The 19,932-nt window shown below is 40.8% G+C and overlaps 1 protein-coding gene across 1 annotated transcript; it reads left to right on the forward strand.

Moving 5' to 3' along the window:
* The first annotated feature begins 252 nt into the window (after positions 1-252).
* Positions 253-19,054, forward strand: syap1 (synapse associated protein 1). Its single transcript, XM_078559371.1, has 9 exons — positions 253-509; positions 8,456-8,574; positions 10,553-10,619; positions 11,679-11,752; positions 12,842-12,981; positions 13,924-14,072; positions 15,283-15,338; positions 15,488-15,629; positions 17,390-19,054. The coding sequence occupies exons 1-9, from the start codon at positions 347-349 to the stop codon at positions 17,512-17,514; spliced, it is 1,035 nt and encodes a 344-aa protein (XP_078415497.1). The 5' UTR covers positions 253-346; the 3' UTR covers positions 17,515-19,054.
* The last annotated feature ends 878 nt before the right edge of the window (positions 19,055-19,932 follow it).

The raw sequence follows: 19,932 nt of genomic DNA on the forward strand, positions 1-19,932 counted from the left end.
GCAAACCAAGGGCAACTAAGGATGGACAACCTTTCTGGTGATGCCCACATCCCATGAAAAGAATGAAACAAAAGCTCCCCTTCCTGAGATGGGCACACTTACAGCGATTTATTTTTGTTATGGCATTGGATCAGCCATTCTAACGGTCGGTAGCCAAAGCAGTCTATAGTTTATAGTTAACCTGAAATGTTCACCTTGCCTTCAGCGGCTGGGTCTCAGCAGCGCCGCCTGTGGCCGGTCCGGGAAGAGCGCATGCGCGGTGGCGGCGGCGGCGGACGGTTCCGCCCAGCGCGCGCCGGGGATTCCAGGCGCTTCCGTGTTGCGGCTGCGTCACCGGGAGACGGAGATGTTCCGAGTGGTCGGCAGCTGGTTCGGCCTGGACGGGGCCCAGGACGGGCCGGCCCGTCAGGACAGAGCCGGCGGCGATGGCGGCTGGGAGAAGGACGGAGGAGACGAGACCGGCGGAGAGGCGGCCCCCGAGATGCTGAGTCAGGCCAAGGGGCTGGGCGGTGAGTCCCGAGCCGGGAGCGGAGGCCGAACCCCCACCCCCACCCGCGCCCCCCTCCGCACTGCCCTCCCCCCCCGCGCAACCCCCCCTCCCCTCCCCCCCGCGCAACCCCCCTCCCCCCCGCGCAACCCCCCTCCCCCCCGCGCAACCCCCCTCCCCCCCGCGCAACCCCCCTCCCCCCCCGCGCCCCCCCCTCCCGCACTGCCCTCCCCCCCGCGCACCCCCCTCCCCCCCCCCCGCGCAACCCCCCTCCCCCCGCGCACCCCCCCTCCCCCCGCGCAACCCCCCTCCCCCCCGCGCAACCCCCCTCCCCCCCGCGCAACCCCCCTCCCCCTCGCGCAACCCCCCCTCCCCCTCCCCCCCGCGCAACCCCCCTCCCCCTCGCGCAACCCCCCCTCCCCCTCCACCCGCGCAACCCCCCCTCCCCCTCCCCCCCCGCGCAACCCCCCTCCCCCCGCGCAACCCCCCTCCCCCCCGCGCAACCCCCCTCCCCCCCGCGCAACCCCCCTCCCCCCCCCGCGCAACCCCCCTCCCCCCCGCGCAACCCCCCTCCCCCCCGCGCAACCCCCCTCCCCCCGCGCAACCCCCCTCCCCCCGCGCAACCCCCCTCCCCCCCCGCGCAACCCCCCTCCCCCCCCCGCGCAACCCCCCTCCCCCCCGCGCAACCCCCCCTCCCCCCCGCGCAACCCCCCTCCCCCCCGCGCAACCCCCCCTCCCCCCCGCGCAACCCCCCCTCCCCCCCGCACACCCCCCTCCTCCCCGCGCCCCCCCTCCCTCCTCCCCCCCGCGCGCCCCCCCTCCCTCCTCCCCCCGCGCCCCCCCCTCCGCACTGCCCTCCCCCCGCGCACCGCCCTCCCCTGCGCACCGCCCTCCCCCCCGCGCACCCCCCCTTCCCCCCCCGCGCCCCCCCCTCCGCACTGCCCTCCCCCCGCGCACCGCCCTCCCCTGCGCACCGCCCTCCCCCCGCGCAACCCCCTCCCCCCCGCGCACCCCCCCTTCCCCCCCCGCGCACCCCCCCTTCCCCCCCGCGCACCCCCCCTTCCCCCCCGCGCACCCCCCTCTCCCCGCGCACCCCCCTCTCCCCGCGCACCCCCCTCTCCCCATCCCCCCTGCGCCCCCCTCCCCCCCACGCACCCCCCTCCCCCCCCAGCGCACCCCCCCACCCCCTCTCTCCCCCCGCCGGCTCACTCGGCCAGGTGCTGGCGGCGGCACCTCCTCCTCGGGAAGGCGCTGCCCCATGTCCCGCAGCGCCTCTCCACCCTCCCATTAGCGTAACTTTTGGCGGAGGCCTGGGGTACAGGTCCCTGACGACCTGGATGCAAATCAAACGCATGCGCACCCGGGAGGCAGCGTCCGGTGTACCAGGTGGACAGTGAGCCATGAACTATCACCATACAATGCAGGGGTTGCCAAGCTTGGGAGCATCCTCGCCTCCCAGTCAGCAGGCTGTGGCTGCAAGGCCTGATCCGGATCCTGGAGCACAAACTGAGCTGACAACTCCTATGCAGCTCAGTGCCGAACTGTGTTGTTTTTACCCTTTCCTGGGATGTGAGCGTCGCTGGCAAGGCCGGCATTTATTGCCTGTCCCTGAAGGTGGTGGGTGAGCCCTTTAGAACTGCTGCAGTCCATCTGTTGTAGGTACACTCACAGTACTGTTAGGGAGGGCGTACTAGGATTTTGACTGAGCGACAGCGTCGTGCAGCATTGCCTGAGGTGCTTTCATTTAGATGTGGTGTTAAACTGAGGTGCCAACTGCCCCTCAAGGTCATCAACTCTGATTTGACGTATTGGTGATCTGATCATGTGAATGACTAACCTACCTGCACTTTTCACAAGCACCAGGGGTCTCTAAGTGCTTTACAGCCAATTAAGTACTTTTTTGAAGTGTCACTGTTATAATGTTGGAAACACGGCAGCACACAGCAAATTCCCACAAACAGCAATGTGATAGTGAGCAGATAATCTGTTTTTTGTGATGCTGATTGAAGGATAGATATTGTCCAGGACCCCGAGGATAAACTCCCTGCTGTTCTTCGAAATAGTGCCATGGGATCATGTAATTACATCCACCCAAGCAGGTGGATTTCAGTTTACAGTCTCATCTGAAAGATGGCACCTCCGACAATGTGGTACTCCCTCACTACTGCAGTGAGTGCTAACTTTGATTTTTGTACTCAAGCTCTGGAGTGGGACTTCAACCCACAACCTTGCAACTCAATCGAGAGTGCTACCATCTGAGCCATGGCTGACACTCAATTGCATTATTGCCTAAGGCAGCCTTGACAAGTGCACAATGCACATACTGCCCTCCAGGATTCAGGATTTGAAGATTCACCCATGGGATGAGAGCATTGCTGGCAAGCGAGTACTAGAATTTTGACTGAGTCAGCCAGACACTACTTTCCTTTAACAAATACATGATGGCACTCCTAGATTAACTCATGCCTTTCAAAATGAAAGTTTATTTTGTCCCAGATAATGGTTTCCAATAATTACCCCACTACCGTTTTTAGGCTGACTGGCCTGCAGTTTCCTGGTTTATCCCTCTCCCATTTCTTGATCTTTGCTTTCATAGCAAACTTCCAGTCCTCCAGCACTACTCCTGTATCCAATGAGGTTTTAAAATTGTGACCAATGCTTCTGCCAATGCTATCTTTGCTTCTTTCAGCAACCAAGGATATATTCCATCTGGACCGATAAACAATAGATAAAGAAGACATACTAAAAGAACGATCTTCTTTATATTAATTCAGATTGAAAGCAGGTCCAAGCTACATTGAGCTCTGATGTGTCTGAGCACACTACCTTACTTGGTAGAAACTTCCAAATACTTATCACCTATTAAGATGTTTTCAATATGACGTTTTAAATTGACTTTACATTTGTTTTATGGAATTTGGTACTACTTGGCAAAGTAGTAGATCATGAGTATAGTTATAGGTTTCAGGATAGTGAAATGGGCAGAAGCATGGAAGATGGAATTCAGTGCAGAGAAGTGTAAAGTAATGCACTTTGGGAGGACTGATATAGGACAGTATATTACAAATGGCACAATTTTGAAAAGTATCAAGGAGTCTTTGGTGTCCATATGCACAAATCTTCAATGGTGGCAGGTCAGATTGATCATGTTAAAAAGGCATATGGACTTATAAATCAGTGCAATTCTCAGCACCACATTTAAAGATGTGAATGCATTTGAAAGGTTACAGAGCAGGTTTCCCAGGATGTTACCAATAATGCAGGATGGCAGTTATGAGGACAGGTTGGAAAAGTTAGGACTGTTCTCCTTGGAACAGGGAAAGCTAAGATGTGACCTAACGGAGGTTTACAAGATGATAGGTTTTGATAGAGGAGATGGAGTAAAACAAAATCTCTCTGATTAGCCGGTCAATAATTAGAGCGATGGATTCAAAATCATTGGAAAAAGCTCTAGTGGGGAATAAATATTTTCACTGAGTTGTCAGCATCGGGAATGCTCTCCCTGAATAGATGATGAAATTTGATTCTATAAATTTTAAAAAGAAAAGGTAAATGAGCTTTACAAGGTTGTGGACAAAAAGCAGCACAGGGAGCACAACTGCTCTTTCAAAGAGTCAGCAGAACTGTTGTAAATTTCTGTGATTCTAGTATGTCAAATACCTCCGAAGCCACCCTTAACCCTCTCACTAGTTTATGGAGCTCGACGGTTCTTTTAGTCTTTCCTATTGCATGAGATTATTGATGCTATTCTGTGCACCCTTTCCAATGTCTTTTGAAATATGGTGCCCTGGCCCCATATTACAATGTTCAATTTTCCCTTTTAATTACTTATTACAAGCTTATAAGTCCTAGGTACCTGTCAAAAACCCACCTGTGCTAGTCCTGTTTACTTTTTTTGTATTCTTGTTTCTCATTCTTTCATCCAATATACAAAATTTTATCATTTTTCACTATCAAGTTGAATCTATTTGCCCAGTTGTTTAATGCATATAAATAGTTCCATAAAGTGTTAACTATATTTTCCAACCCCACTGTACACCCTGTTTGTGTAATCTCTAATTACAATAAGCTTACAGTTAGCTTCTATATCCAGGTCATCTATGTAGATGGGGGAAAAAGATCCAATTCTCGCCCTGTATCCAAGACTTTTGCAATATTCCATTCAGGATCATCGTGTATTTAATTTATTTTAATCCAAGTTTTCTCCAGTCCCATATTGCATCTTGGATTCTGTTGATTTTAATTTAGTTAGTCTTTCGTGTGAAACTTCATCAAAGACATTCTGGAAGTCTCAATAAACCAAATCACAAGGATGTCTACTTTGTGTTTGTAACTTCCTAAATGGGAGGCTTGTTGAGTAGAATCACTTCCTCCTAGATCCATGATGACCATTACTTGTAAGATTTTACTATACAGGTGTTCCTCCAGCATCCTTAATGTAATCCCATTATTTTACCCAGTATTAATGCAAGGCTAAAGGACCTCTGGTACCTGCCTCTGATTTCTTCCCTATTTTAAAATATGGCAAATAAAGAATTGCAATTCTTCAGACTTTTCCAGTAAGCATTGTATCTGACACTATTTCTGAACCAGTAGCTCACAGATTTCCTTTCTAATCTACCTCCTAAGATGTATACCACCTGGCCCAGGTTACAGGTGGAAAATGTTCACATGGCTTGATGTATGTGTTTATGCATTAGAGTTTGCAAATACTGATCACAAGATTATGTGACCAGTTCAGCTAAGTACCCTGTGAAGCATGTTGAAAAGTTCTGTTGCCCCAAGCAAATGAACAGCTGCTAATGTTAAGAACTAGCTACTTGCCACCAAAATTGAAAACCTATATTCAGTATTAAGGGGCAGTGCAGTGTGCATTTAGACTTTCTTTGCGTGAAAGAATAGTTCAAAGGTGTCTGTGAAACTTTGCTGCACTGGATATTCCCAAATTGAGTTATGCGGAATTTGTTAAAGGCTGCCTTTAGTTAATATCTCACTGCCTGCCCATTGTTGCTTACTGAATCCTTAAAGATCCTTGCCAGTTGCAGGATATCTACAGTAAGACGAGTTATTGGGTCCCAGTAGGTATAGACACAATAATCTGGGTATATATAGAATAATCTAGATATAGGGTGAGAATTATTTGAACATCGGGATTAATTCCTTTGCCTTTGTTTCAAGCATTGAATTTAAGTTCATATCCTGCATAAGAATGTATCAAACAGTTCACTGGATTTATCTCTCAAGCTTTGGTCTAGAAGCAAGGTTGATGTGTAACCTTCACATTTCGGATGGAGCAATCTAGTTTGTAGGTTACTGACACATGAATAAGAGTTCGAGCAGAATTGCAAGTAACCACCGTTAATGATACCCAGAATATGGGATCTCAAACTCAACTCAGTTGAACAGGCCTTGCGTGGTCTGGCTGAGCTTGATGAGCAGATAGGGCTAGAATTGGTGGCAAGGCAATCCAACAGATTGGATAGAATTAGATGTTGAACTACTTTGCAGTGGTGATATGTATCTTGAAAATCTTTTTGAATGCTATAATGTCTGCATTGCCAATGTAACTTTACAATAGCACCAAATAGTTTAGTTTTCTGAGAAAGGCAAAATACTGCGGATGCTGGAAATCTGAAACAAAAACAAAAAGTGCTGGAAAAACTCAGCAGGTGTGACAGCATCGGTGGAGAGAAAGACAGAGTTAACTTGTCGAGTCCGTATGACTCTTCTTCAGAGCAGTTCTGATGCTGTCAGACCTGCTGAGTTTTTCCAGCACTACTTGTTTTAGTTTAGTTTTCTGACTTGTTTACTTTTAGCCTTTTTTTTTTTGGTTTCGCTGCATTCTACATTTTTAGAAAAAAGACAAATCAGTATTTACAAATCTCCTGTTTTCCCTGGTGGCGACTGTGAAAAAGACTCCAATCAATTGCTGCTATATTTGTTGTATTTTAAACACAAATAACAACTTAAACGTTCAGCAGTGTTGGTGGATTTTTATATGAGTTAAACCTGACAACTAGAGACCCAAGTAATGTTTCAAATTAGTTGCTGATCTGTTTTCAGCACAGCTTATATTTATATGACATATTGTAACATTGTGTTTTTCCTCAAGTGAACCTTGAGCCATACAGCAGAGAACAAGCTGTCCAGCTGTTCCCAGTATTCATTACTTTGAAGCCTTTCCTTCCCTTTGTTAAAGTCAAATACTCATGGAACTGAGATCTGCCATGTTTCAAATTTTAAACTCAAATATATATTTTTGGTCAGAATTGACCGTTTCATTTTTTTTTGTCCAGTACTTTCTCTAAAGTGTTCTTGTGTCCTGTTAGTCCATCAGTACATGACTTTATCAAGAGACAGTTTAAATTAAAACAGGAATTTCTCATGGCTATGGCTCCATTAGACTCATTAATTTTTCAGCTGCAGCTAAATCAAATTGTCTCTTTAGGTTCAGACAAATATTTCTGTCTTGTAAAAAAATTTACGATATCACACAGGACATAGCCCCTTGTGATTTCAACCAAGTGCTTGATGATTTATCCAGACATTAAGTCAACAGTTGACAAATTAGCTTCCTGGAGGATATAATTGTTTAAAAACTTGATTTTAAAAACCTGCCTTTTGGCGAAGGATTTCAGAAAGTGGCTTAGTGAAGGAAAAACCCAAGTTTAACCCAGCTGTCTAGGCACACAAACATATATACATGCTGTAAGGTCACTTACAAAACACATGTCACTGCAATGAGATAAGATTCTATGTTGCCTAGGCTCCATGTTTTGCTGCATCTGAAATTCTAGGATAGAAGAGGATTTAATATTCCAAAATATGTATTTTGGACTCAAAATAGTTGAATATACTGTGGAAAAACAAAAAATAATTGCATTTCTATAGTGCTTTTCATGACCACCAGGCATTCAAAGCGCTTTACAGCCAATGAAGTACTTGTTGAAGTGTAGTCACTGTTGTAATGCAGAAAACATGGCAGTCAATTTACATACAGCAAGTGTCCCTTACTACCTGTCTATCTATCAATCTGAGATTCAAAATGACCAATTGATTGAGCATCAACTGATAATTGCGATTGAGTTCCAAACGTGTACAGCCCTTTGGCTTGAATGGCCTTTATGGTCTGCTCCTATTTATGTTCTTTATGTTTCACTCCTGGAAGGTCTGGCTCTAATTTCTAGACCCTTAGCCCTAGGCTTCCCAACCAACAGAAATGGCTTCTCTGCATCTACCTTCCCTGTTCCCCTTAATATCTTGTAAACTTCAATCAAATTGCTCCCTAGCTTTCTAAATTGCAGGGGAGACAGCTCTTGTTTATAACACCAGCAATTTAATCACCCTGTTTACAAAAAACAACCATACAAGGCCACACCTGTGAGAACAATGAAGTCAGGTGGTAAGTAGATAATACCTCATTTAGATTGAAAGACTTTATTGGTCCACTGGTGTTTATTGGACCATTTGAGGTTTTGTAACTTCAGAGCAATGGTTTAATTGGCAAATGTGCTGGGTCAGAAATTGGCGAGACAGAATTGTTTGAGGTTGCATCCTGGGGATAAGAGCTGACACCTACAGTGCAACATCTGGTGACACCCAGATTTGGTCAGTATCAGTCTGTTTAGTTAATGGATACAGCTTGTTTGATTAAAAACTTCACAGCTGTAATACTGCGTGAATATTTAACCATGTGTTACTTTGTAGAATCTCTTAGATGGTCGATATTTTTTTACTCATTTAGCATACGAGTTGTAAAATGTGAACTCTACAGGAATATAAAAAAAACCTGACTTCAAGGACTAAAATGTTTGGAAAGTTTTATTGAAGATCTCAAACCAAAGGAAAAGCAAGATAATATTACACACCCTTTTAATTCCTTAAGAGGGTTCTGTTAACTTAGTCTAGATACTCATTATATACCTAGAACGTTGCATTACAGTATCTGACATTTTCTTTCTTGCACAGATTATCTGTTCAGTTTTGCCACTGCTGCTACCAAAAAGATATCTGAATCCATGGTTGAGACCGCACAGACTATTAAGAAATCTGTAGAAGATGGAAATATTGATGGTGTGATTGACAAGGTTCGTATGTTTCCACAAAAATACATTGGATTACAAATATAATAAATGCTGATGTATTACAGCCATGGGGGATGGTGTTGAGGAAATGGAGGAAGGACATATAAGAATTATGGTGCACTTATGCCCACGTCCAGTAATTCATAAAGATGTAGGGGTAGAGTTTTTGCTTTGGAGGCAATTGGAAAATTGGGTGCAAATTGTGCTGGTTAATTCAGGTTTTTGTTAAAATTCATTTGCATCATCACCTAGTTTAAGGTTTATTTGAATGTATGAATCAGTGTAATCAGATGGAGTAACATAAGGTAATTGTTTCTTTCCTTTGCACGTTACATTTAACAGTGGTAATCTGGTACAGTTTTATCGATACTGCTGAAACTGGGGTTATTGCAAAATATAAGCATTTTCACAAGTGAGCAGCCAGATTTTAAATCACTGAAAGGGACATTTTTTTTCAATAAAAACAAAGCTGAATCATTTACTAGTTTCATCAGGAGAAACTTGCCATCATGTTATTTGGATCTGGAGACCTGGCTAGTTTTGTGGGTGGGGCAAGCTTCAAGCAGCATCATTTTTAAATTGGTGTTAAGGATTGGTGAAATTTGATTTATGCTTGTGTTTCCATGACCTTTTGCACTGGTTTGGCCAATTTCTAGTAAACTTTATTCCATAATATTTTCTGTATAATGAACATGCTAGACATAAATTCCTGTTGTACATCCAAGATACTTTTATCAAAGCTACACGTGCTGATTTAAAACTAGAAAATATATTCAAATAAACCAAAAACTATGTAAAAGAACAATAACTTATATTGGAGAACAAAAACAAAAATACCTGGAAAAACTCAGCAGGTCTGACAGCATCTGCGGAGAAGGATACAGTTGACGTTTCGAGTCCGTATGACCCTTCGTCAGAACTAAGACATATAGAAATAAGATGAAATATAAGCTGGTAGAAGGGGGTGGGACAGGAGAGCTCGATAGGAGGCCAGTGATAGGTAGAGGCCAAGAAGAGACTGCCAAAGATGTCATAGACAAAGGGGTGTTGACGGTGGTGATATTATCTAAAAGATGTGCTAATGGGGACATTAAGGGAAGCAAGCTAGTGGCAGATGGCCCTAGTGCGGGTGGGGTGGGGGGAAGGGATCGAAATGGGCTAAAAGGTGGAGATGAAACAACAGACATCTAAACAATAAACATCTCCACCTTTTAACCCATTTCGATCCCTTCCACCCACACTAGGGCCATCTGCCACTAGCTTGCTTCCCTTAATATCCCTATTAGCACATCTTTTAGATAATATCACCATCGTCAACACTCCTTTGTCCTTTAGTCTATGACATCTTTGGCAGTCTCTTCTTGGCCTCCACCTATCACTGGCCCCCTATCGAGCTCTCCTGTCCCACTCCCTTCTACCAGCTTATATTTCATCTCATTTCTATATGTTTTAGTTCTGATGAAGGGTCTTACGGACTCGAAACGTCAACTGTATCCCTCTCCGCAGATGCTGTCAGACCTGCTGAGTTTTTCCAGGTATTTTTGTTTTTTGTTCTAGATTTCCAGCATCCGCAGTATTTTGCTTTTAACTTATATTTGAGAGTGGTTTCGTGGCTGTTGCTGAATTTGTATTCAAAATATGATTATAGCTCAAACTTCACTCTTGAGTTTGATGAAGGAAATCTGAATTCTTGCTTTGCAATCAGTCTCCGCTTTCTAATATTGATGAATAAAGTATTTTCTCAAGATAAACTATAAAATAGCCATTTAGTGCATCATTTTCAAAAATTAATTATTGATTAATTTTTAGTTTGCCAATAACTGGCATTAGTGCAACATATCAACCCATTGTTGTATATGTGAGTGAAAGTGTACTTCCTTTGTGCCAGGAAGTGAATTTGAGTCCGCTATTGTTAAGTAAGTTCAAGTCGTAAGTTTGTCTCCAAGTCATGTAGCTGTAAAATTATTTTTCTGCATTTTAGACCATCATTGGAGATTTCAAAAAAGAACAAGACAAATTTGTACAAGAAAAATTGACGAAGAAAACAGGTACTGTCTACTTTTATCATAATGTGGAGTTTTGTGTCTGTACGATTTCATGCTTTAGAATAGCTAAACATTAACTAATGTTTAATTTCTTCTCGATGGCCTTTCCAAATTCCTCAGATGTTTTAGAAATATCTTATTATTTGATTACATTTGACCAAAATCATTTATACATGTGAAAAGTCAACACGCACTAAAATAACATTTATTTTCATTGCCCGTTGCTTTTCTTCAGTCAGGTGACATTTTTATATGCCCTGTTCTTTATATAGTTTTGGTATGATATTTACTGCTGCATTGCATTTATTATTAGCCACATTGAAAGGGATTTCAATAGTACTTAAGTAATGTAAATGTTATTTCCTACCAGTTTGAAAAATCTATGTAGAGTTTTGGCATTGAAAATACAATTGAACTGTGAAAAGAAAGTCAAGTTTTAATACATGCTGGCTGATTACCAAGCTTACAATAAATTTGAGAATATGCTATTTTATAATGGAGGTGTTTGCAATTTAACACATTGTAAATCAGAAGCACTGATTTATAGTGACTGATTAAATCTAACATTTTATATCATAGTATCATGTTTTTGTATTGTTTTGGGGACCAGCTTCCACAACTCAGTCCATAATTCTGTGAAAACCAGTGTCTTTTATTTTTATTTATTATGTATTTTATTTTTATCTATTTACTATTTTGAGGACATACAACAAGGTTTTATGCAAGATGTAAAAGTTGGTAGGTATCCAGTATTTAGCTGCACTCGGGCAGGGGGAGGAGAGGAGAAACGATCATATTCTTTGATAGCACTGGTGGCGGTGGGGGGATGATTGGTCCTGCAGTTTGGTAACACTATGGATTCCTTGTGTTTGCATAATGTTGAAGTTGTACTCTCAATGCAGCCTAAAATGCTTACGCCTTGCAAAATGAGATTTCTACTGAGGGAATACACTGCGTAAACTTCACATCAGTATCTTAGGACGGGGATGGTATTATTTTTTAGAATAGGATATAAAGGTTATAGGATATAAAGATTTCTTTGTAAACAATATTTTCTTCCAGATGCTGCAGTACCTCCATGGGTTGGATATAGTGAAGAAGAAGCTATTCAACAGCAAATCTTAGCCTTATCAGCAGTATGTCTGCTTTTCTTTAATATTTCAGTGTCATTTTAATTTGATGAAATTGTGTAAAAGTTAGACAATATTGCGATGACCGAAACAAAAAGCTTTAATGTACCCTTAAAAATTAAGCTTAGACACCAACTTTATAACGTGAGAATGACAAAATCCCACCTAAAAGTTTGTATTTGAATGGCCCAGATTTTCCTGCAAATGGTGAGATCTATTGTCAATCTTGCAGCTGCTAACTTGCTCCAAATGTTACCACCTTTATGATTAATTATGCCATAGTCACCATTAAGAAGGCCAAGCATTCGTCGCTGATGTAAAAACAAAAGTTGTGGCATGTTCATCATCTGGAGCCATTGGGATGGTTTAAACAATGGCTCAGCGGTAGCACTGTCACCTCTTAATCAGAAGGTTGTAATTTCAAGTAAGTTCAGGAGCTGGACAGAGAAAGGAGATTCCAAAAAGGATTTTTTTTGGCTTCCGATTATGTTAGGCTGAACGGTGTTTTGTATATTTTAAGTTACCACAATGTTCTATGGTGACAAATTACCCACCAATTTTGCACGCTGTCCACAAGATCAAGTATGCGCTCATAGTGTCTTAATTAATCATATATCGACACTTTTGCATGCGTTATTTTTTTCCCTGTTTAATGCCAGGCTGTAGTTGTACCCTTGTGCTCTAGTGCCATCTAGGGGTTGTAAAGTGGCATTGTAAGAGGCAGTATAGTAGTTCCTTACATAAAATGATCAATAGTCTGAATCCGTTCTCCCTTCTTCCCACTTCTTTGCTTCTTTGTCCTTCCTGCTAGGTGCCTGTTGTGCATCCACAATGTAAAACTAATTCCTTGTGCTTACATTCTTGCAATGCAGGATCAAACTTAGAAATGTCACTGGGAGGTGAGATTGTCTGATCCTCCCTTGTTTTTGTCTATTCCGAAACCAACTGTAGGGATTTTATTTAACCTGATTCACAGTAGTACTTTTCAGTTACACTAGTCATATGTCGGTGAATAATAGTCCTACTTAATGTATATTCTACATAAGTCTTTGGTAAAATCTGTCTAAAGGTAAACTTAGATTCTTGTGTTTACAGGAGAGGAGGAATTTTTTGCGAGATCCACCAGCAGGAGTCCAGTTTAATTTTGATTTTGATCAGATGTATCCTGTTGCTGTTGTAATGCTGCAGGAAGATGAACTTCTTAACAGAATGCGATTCGACCTTGTTCCAAAGTTGTAAGTCATAAATTTAAATATATTGCACGTTTAATAAAATTACTGGAACAGCTAAAAGACTAACACAAAATATGTTGTCCTTAGGAACATTCATTTAACATATATATTAATTTTGAATGTAAAATGTATACTCGGGGCTATTCCCATTTAGGCTGGTCAGTTTTGGTTAGTTCGAATAGGAAGGTACAGTTGCATAGAAGTGAGCGGAGGTTTTCTATGCTACTGTCTACAAGTCAAAGACAAAAATGGCACACTGGCAATACAATAGTGAACAAATTAAGCCAGTTCTAAATGCAATGCAATATTTGAAACAGCCAGGATGAGTGGGAGAGGGTGGAAAGCAGAACAGGGTCAGTGCAGCAGGCAAGTGTATCACTAGTGGATTGAATTAAAACTGAGTGCAGTTATAGTAAAGACTGGGACCATGCCTCACTTATTGGTGTTAGACATTCAAGCAAACAATGTATAAGTGGCTAGGTTATACTATATCTGAACATTTAACAGTTTTTTTACAAAAAAGTTTAATGTCTAATTTTGTTCTTTTTGATTGTCTGAAAAAATCTGCTTTATAATTCCAAAGGGCAGTGTCTCAACATGGTAATAAAAAATGTTCTTTCTGAATATTCCAATTCACTGATCAGATTCTGCTGAAATAGTTTAATCAGTCATACCAGAGACACTTCTGATAGAGCAGCACTCCCTCAGTACTGCACGAATGTATCAACAAAGATTACGTATTCGAGTCTGTCAGATGGGACGTGAGCCCACAATCAGATAGAGTTGAAAAACGAAAGATGAGCATGGGTTAAGCTGAATTTTGACTTAGTTGTATATTGTACTGTACTGTTTTCCATGCAATGTTCTGTTGACAGAATACAATATGTACTAAATCTGTATAAAATTGCTTCACTTTTGAGTTTTGATCTCCTGATCCCCCTCCAGTGTGAAGGAAGAAGTATTCTGGAGAAACTATTTCTACAGAGTGTCACTTATCAAACAGTCAGCACAGCTTACTGCCCTGGCTGCTCAACAGCAAACAGTTGACCAAGGGGACAGAGATGATAGCAGTACAGATGATGCCCATTTGACAGGTAAATGAACATCTTGGTAGTCAGCCCTGCCAAATTAATTTTTTTGCCACTGAAAATGGGCAGTGGTAATGTTTTCGCCCCTGTTTGTAAACAATATATCTCAATCTAATGGATGGATTTCTACACAGGATATGGCCCAAGGGAGAACTGATTAGTTTTTGGCGAAGTTTGTGGATCTGGAACCGTATTCTTTTTAAAGGATCCATTAACATTGGGGAAAATTGACTTTTTTGTTTCATTTAGAATGTAGTAGTTTGTCTCAGGTGCTGTGTTGTAACTTGACACAGCTGCCAAAATGTGAGCATAGCTTTCAGAGCAGGCTGTTGGTTGTGGATTGACCTGAAGCCTCCTCGATGCAATGGAAGCTCTTAATAAAAAGATTTATTTTTTTCAGCTTTTTAGTTACAGGGAAAACCTCAAGGACGACCGGGTAATTGTAATAACGTTAACACAGCGTGGTGGAGCATTCTACTGAGTGCCCTCTTCACTTGTTCTGCTTGTAATATGCCATTTTATTTGTAAATTGTTGGATTTTGTATACATTTTTCTATTTTCCAGCTATGTTGATTTAATTTCACCCAGCTGGTAGACTTGACTGAGAAATGAATAGTCTGTAGCTAGCTGAAAACCATGTCAATTGCATCAACAGCAGACATCCTCCGAAGGGATTTCCCTTTGATTTTCATCACTGCTGTGCCTTTGCTCTACTTACCTGCTGAGAAGGCAAAATATGAAGATGCTCTGAGCACCAAGTTGAATTATTTAATAATGTCCTTAATTGGTAAAAAAAATATACATATACTGGTGTGACAATGTCATTAATAGGATTTGGAGTTAATAAAATGTTTTCTGGATTTCACTTCTTGTGAGGTCCAATTAATATATTTCAGGATTTGTAAAAACATACTGGAATCTAATCAAAGAGCTCAAATAATATAAACCATAACCATACTTTTGTAGTTGTGATTAACTTAGTAAAAATGTTTTAGTCATGGTTTGCAGACTGTTTGCAAGATAGCAATTCCATGGTATTGCTCATTAGTCCTAGGCTTAACCCACATGCACATACTTATCCAAAGACAATAGAGATGCATACATATTCCTTTATATTGCACTCTGACAATCTCTGTAGATAACTGAATGGTTAAGATCTATGGTTATTAAAGACGAGTGAATTGTTCATAACTAGAATTTCATAACTGTCTTTCAGAAACAAGGTCAAAAACACCACCTTTTGCTATCCAAACTCAGGCAAAATCATGTGAGGTAATTTTTGTTTTCACTTACTTACACTAAATATTTTAAGTTTTGCATGATAATGTAGGATGTAACTGGACAGATTCTGGAGTGGCTTTGGTTTTTGCTGCCTCCAAGAGAACCACAGCAATCTTTTCATGCCTTGGTGATCCTATCAGGAGGAAGAGGAAATTTCCACAAGTCCGGGCGCTACAGAATTTATTAGTGACGCATACGATGCATGCAATCTGAACCAAGAGGATCTGCGGAAAGAAATCGAGCAGCTGGTGTTGGATAAAAAAGAGGATGTTACAAAAGAAGGTGGGAATAACAAGCTCATTACCAAACGCTACCTAAGATTTATTCTTAAACATCCTATTTCTTTAACCTTCTTTCTAAAAATCGGGATGTTAAGTATGGTTTTATCTGAAATCGCACATTGAATCTGTTGGGCTGGAAAACCGTGTTTATATATACTGGCTACATCTTTATATAATAAAGCATAAGTAATTCTAAAAACACTTCCCAAACCCGACTTTCTAGATTCTGTGGCTATCTTATTACTAATTATTTCCTTCAGCCTTTCCCGTGTGTTTAGCTGCACTACTCTTTCCTTTTGAGCTGAAGCCATTAATTAGATTTTAACCCAAGTTTTGACTTGATATTTCCAGGCATACACTTTTAGATTATGATCTTAGTTCTTAAGCCAGTTCGCTGTGCAGCTGTTAGCCAAGCTTGATTCTCATTTCAATGCTACGTTCTAATGTTGTAGCTACGCTGATATTGATTTAATTTTTAACCAAAACTTGTGGCTGTGTATAGGAAAATATTTAAATGGATTTTTTGACCACAAAGCACACAATTCTGTTTCTTGGATTAAGAAGGACAATGATCGCAAAGGCAATAATGCAGCCGAGTCGCGTAGACCAGAACATTTGATTCCTGATCTGTGCTGAGTTAGCTCATCTCAACTGAGACAGTACTGAAGTTGAATATTTCCTCCATAGCAAAGGAGCAATCGACCATTATTCCCTTTCCTGAATCACTCTTAACAGAGCTTCCTTTCAGAGAAACCTACTGTTGCATTTAGAATGCGTAGAATGTATGGCCCACAGCTGTTCCAGGTCACAACTAAACTGAATTAAGCATGTTTTTATACTAATAGAATTAACCTAGCAGTTGTCCAACTTGATTGCATACAGCAAATGTAGATGAAAACTTAAAAACACCTTGTACTTGCGGAACAAACTCACCAAACTGTAGTCATTTTGCTGTGCTTGAGTTAATTCTTTCTCAGCCCAGCAACTTCTCTGTTTACGATGTCAAATTTGAGTTCAACTGATTGGCGGTCCCTGGTCACATTTCCAAATAAACTAAATTTTTCTTTGTATTGCCTGCCACATTCCCAACATTACACCAGTAACTACACTTCACAAAATAATTTATTGGCTGCTGAAGGCTTTGAGACATCCTGGGCTGGCAAAATGTATTAAATAAATGCAATTCATTCTTTTGAGAAATTTCTCCCAGCCTAAAGCAAACCCAATCTTGGGATTGAATTCACAATGGAACCAGTGAAGTGAAACATTATGCTGTACCTGCCCTTTCCACCTGACACATATAATGGACATAATGTAATTTTTATTTGATAGCAGTGACTTAAGTATGCACAATTGCAATAAAAAACAGAAAATACTGGAAAAACTCAGGTCTGGCAGCATCTGTGGAGAGAGAAAAACAGAGATAACGTTTCGAGTCCCTCTGACTCTAAGTCATAAAGACTCGAAACGTTAACTGTGCTTCTCTCTCCACAGATGCTGCCAGATCTGCTGAGATTTTCCAGCATTTCCTTTATTATATTTCAGATTTCCAGCATCTGCAGTATTTTGCTTTAATACAATATTGCAACATTGTTCTTTCTCAGAAAAAATGTATCTGGATGACTCCTACTAAAAGTAAGTTACACTGAGTCTGTCTTAAATAAAGCACCAGAACCTGGAATATATTGTGAGTAGCTCAGTAAATGCATCCTTTGATCAAATGAAGGAAAGCAATGGGTAAACTTTAACTTTCTCCAACAGCATCTGCTGACTGGGAAGAGGAACTGCAGCAAGAACTTCAGGATTATGAGGTGGTGGTTGAGGCAGAAAAAACAGATGAAAATTGGGATAAGGAAATTGAAGACTTGTTGCAAGCAGATGGTTGACTTGAGCATTGTGTTGCACTTCTTTCCCCAGCACATAACCAGCATGACTGGCATGAACCTCAAATTCTCTTCACAATATGTCATCTGAGAAGATAAGCTGTAGGAATAATTTTGAATAAAACGTGCCTTGCTGTATGCCTCCTCTGCAATTTGGAGTAATTTACTCTTTTTCAGTTAAAGTAGGTGGACTAGCAAGGTTAGATTTCCAGTCCTAGGATTTATGCATTTTGTGTTTATACCTAGACATTAGTACTTTAATCCATTCCGTGCAGATGTACCAGTGATTTATAGTTGAATACGCAAAAGTCTGACTGAAGCAAGTAAAATTCTGATGCGGGCATAGGATTTCAGTGTGCTTTCTCTTTAAACTCCATCATGTAATAAAGAACTAAAGGAGGCATAGCTTTCTTCACAAGCTAGTTATGAACTTGGCAGAATTCAACTATATTAAATTATATATGGTATTGCTACACAGAAGAGGTGACCATATACTTTGTTAAAAGTTTTCTGTTATGAAAAACATAGATTCAGACTAGGTTAAAATAATCTAAATTGACTGTTTACTAATAGTTTATTGATTTGGAACACACTAATCCAAGTCTTTTCCATTAGTTAGCACAAGGAACCAAAGTCTTTTTTTTAAAAAACTCTTTGCAGATAAAACAATTTTTCCATATTCCTTATGTTTATCTAATAAATATTGTTAGTAATAGTCACCTAATTATAGGGGGTTTTGCAAAAATCATTTTTGAATATGAAATAGCATTTTAAAAATTCCAAAAGCATTGAAAATTGTACAAATGTTTGCCATTTCATATTTGCCAAGAAACACTAAATCACCTTACTTGCAGGTCTGGAAATATAGATGTGTTTATAATTTTGCTTGGTTATTTATATTTTTGTGAAACAAATCCAAAATGTCTACCAATATTGATTCTGGAGGCTGATTAAACGATTAAAGAAGTCTTTTTCACAATACTCTGCTATAATATTTATGACTTCAAAGACAAATATATTCTCTCAACTGCCACCCAAACCTAAATTTCATGCAAGATATTTCCTTATTTACCCATAATTCTGTCACCTGTTGCCCTGTTTTAGATGACCTGTTAATCAACATCGTGAAGTTAATGCCCTATCATGTCATGATTGGGAATAGCAACTTCCCATTTTAATCAGAGATGGGGAAGTCCTACAAAATGTCTACTTCCAGGTTAATTCTAGCCAATAGTTACAATGTGTAGCGGTGTGCAGGTGGCTTAAAACTGCGAAAATATAGGGCAAGTGAGTTATCATAGATTGGTCTTTCATTACCACCAGGTCTGGGTTGTGTATGGCTCTCTTCAAAACAAATAGGATTTTGAGCTATTTCAGTAAAACGCAGTTTTAATATATCATGCTGGTTCAGGATTCGGTAAATGCTTAAGTACTTGATTTGCTTTTAAGTTGTGCAAAGTTGTTTTTCCAGGCTAAATGTAACATGAATTTCCCATGTATTATTTAAATCTTAATAAATTAGATTTTCTTTAGATTAATTTTATTTATTTTGTTGCAGATTCTTTTAAGCAAATAATATGGATTTATTTTAAATGGCTATCAATTTGCAAGTTGATACTAACATTTCAAATTTGACAGATTTTCCAAGATATTCTGTTTGAAGAATAATTTAAAAATTGCATTAATTGTAACCTTTTGACATGATACAGGTACAAAGTGAAGAAGGAGAAGTGACCTAATAGATTTTTAATTTTTTTATCTTAGGTATTATTTGATGAAAATAGTGTCTTCATTTTTTTCTAAGAAAACTAATTATGAAGACACAACTTTCACAAAAGTATTTAGTTTAGAGGAACATTTAAGATCCAATAGCACTATTTGAAGAGAGCAGGGAGTTCTCCCAATGTCCTAGCAAACATTCTCCCTCAACAAATTCCACAGAAAACCAAATTGAGTGGTCATTTATTTACCAATTTGTGGAATTTTGATATGAAGATGAATGTCATGTTTGTATGCACGACAGCAGTTACACCACACCAAAAGTAATTAATTTGAGTTTTTTGCAATTATAAGTTATGAGTTGATGTCTCTTGGCATTAATCATGGTAAATCAGAAGATGCATTAACTATATATTATGCAGTTATTCTGTTAAAATGGAGGTCTATGTGACAGTCTGAATGAGGCTCAAGGTATGCCATAAGTAGACATATCTTGAAGTTAAAGGTTAATTCTTGGGAGGTTAACTGTTTTGTTGCAGGTACATATGTGACTCATTGGATTAGGTGGCACACTGACACTATTTTTTAATTCGTTCTTGGGATGTGGGCATCACTGGCTAGGCCAGCATTTATTGCCCATCCCTTGACCTTGAGGGTATTTAAGAGTCAACCACATTGGTGTGGGTCTGGAGTCACATGTAG

The sequence above is a fragment of the Cetorhinus maximus genome, chromosome 16 (genome assembly GCF_964194155.1).
Source record: "Cetorhinus maximus chromosome 16, sCetMax3.hap1.1, whole genome shotgun sequence".
Classification (NCBI taxonomy): Eukaryota; Metazoa; Chordata; class Chondrichthyes; order Lamniformes; family Cetorhinidae; genus Cetorhinus; species Cetorhinus maximus.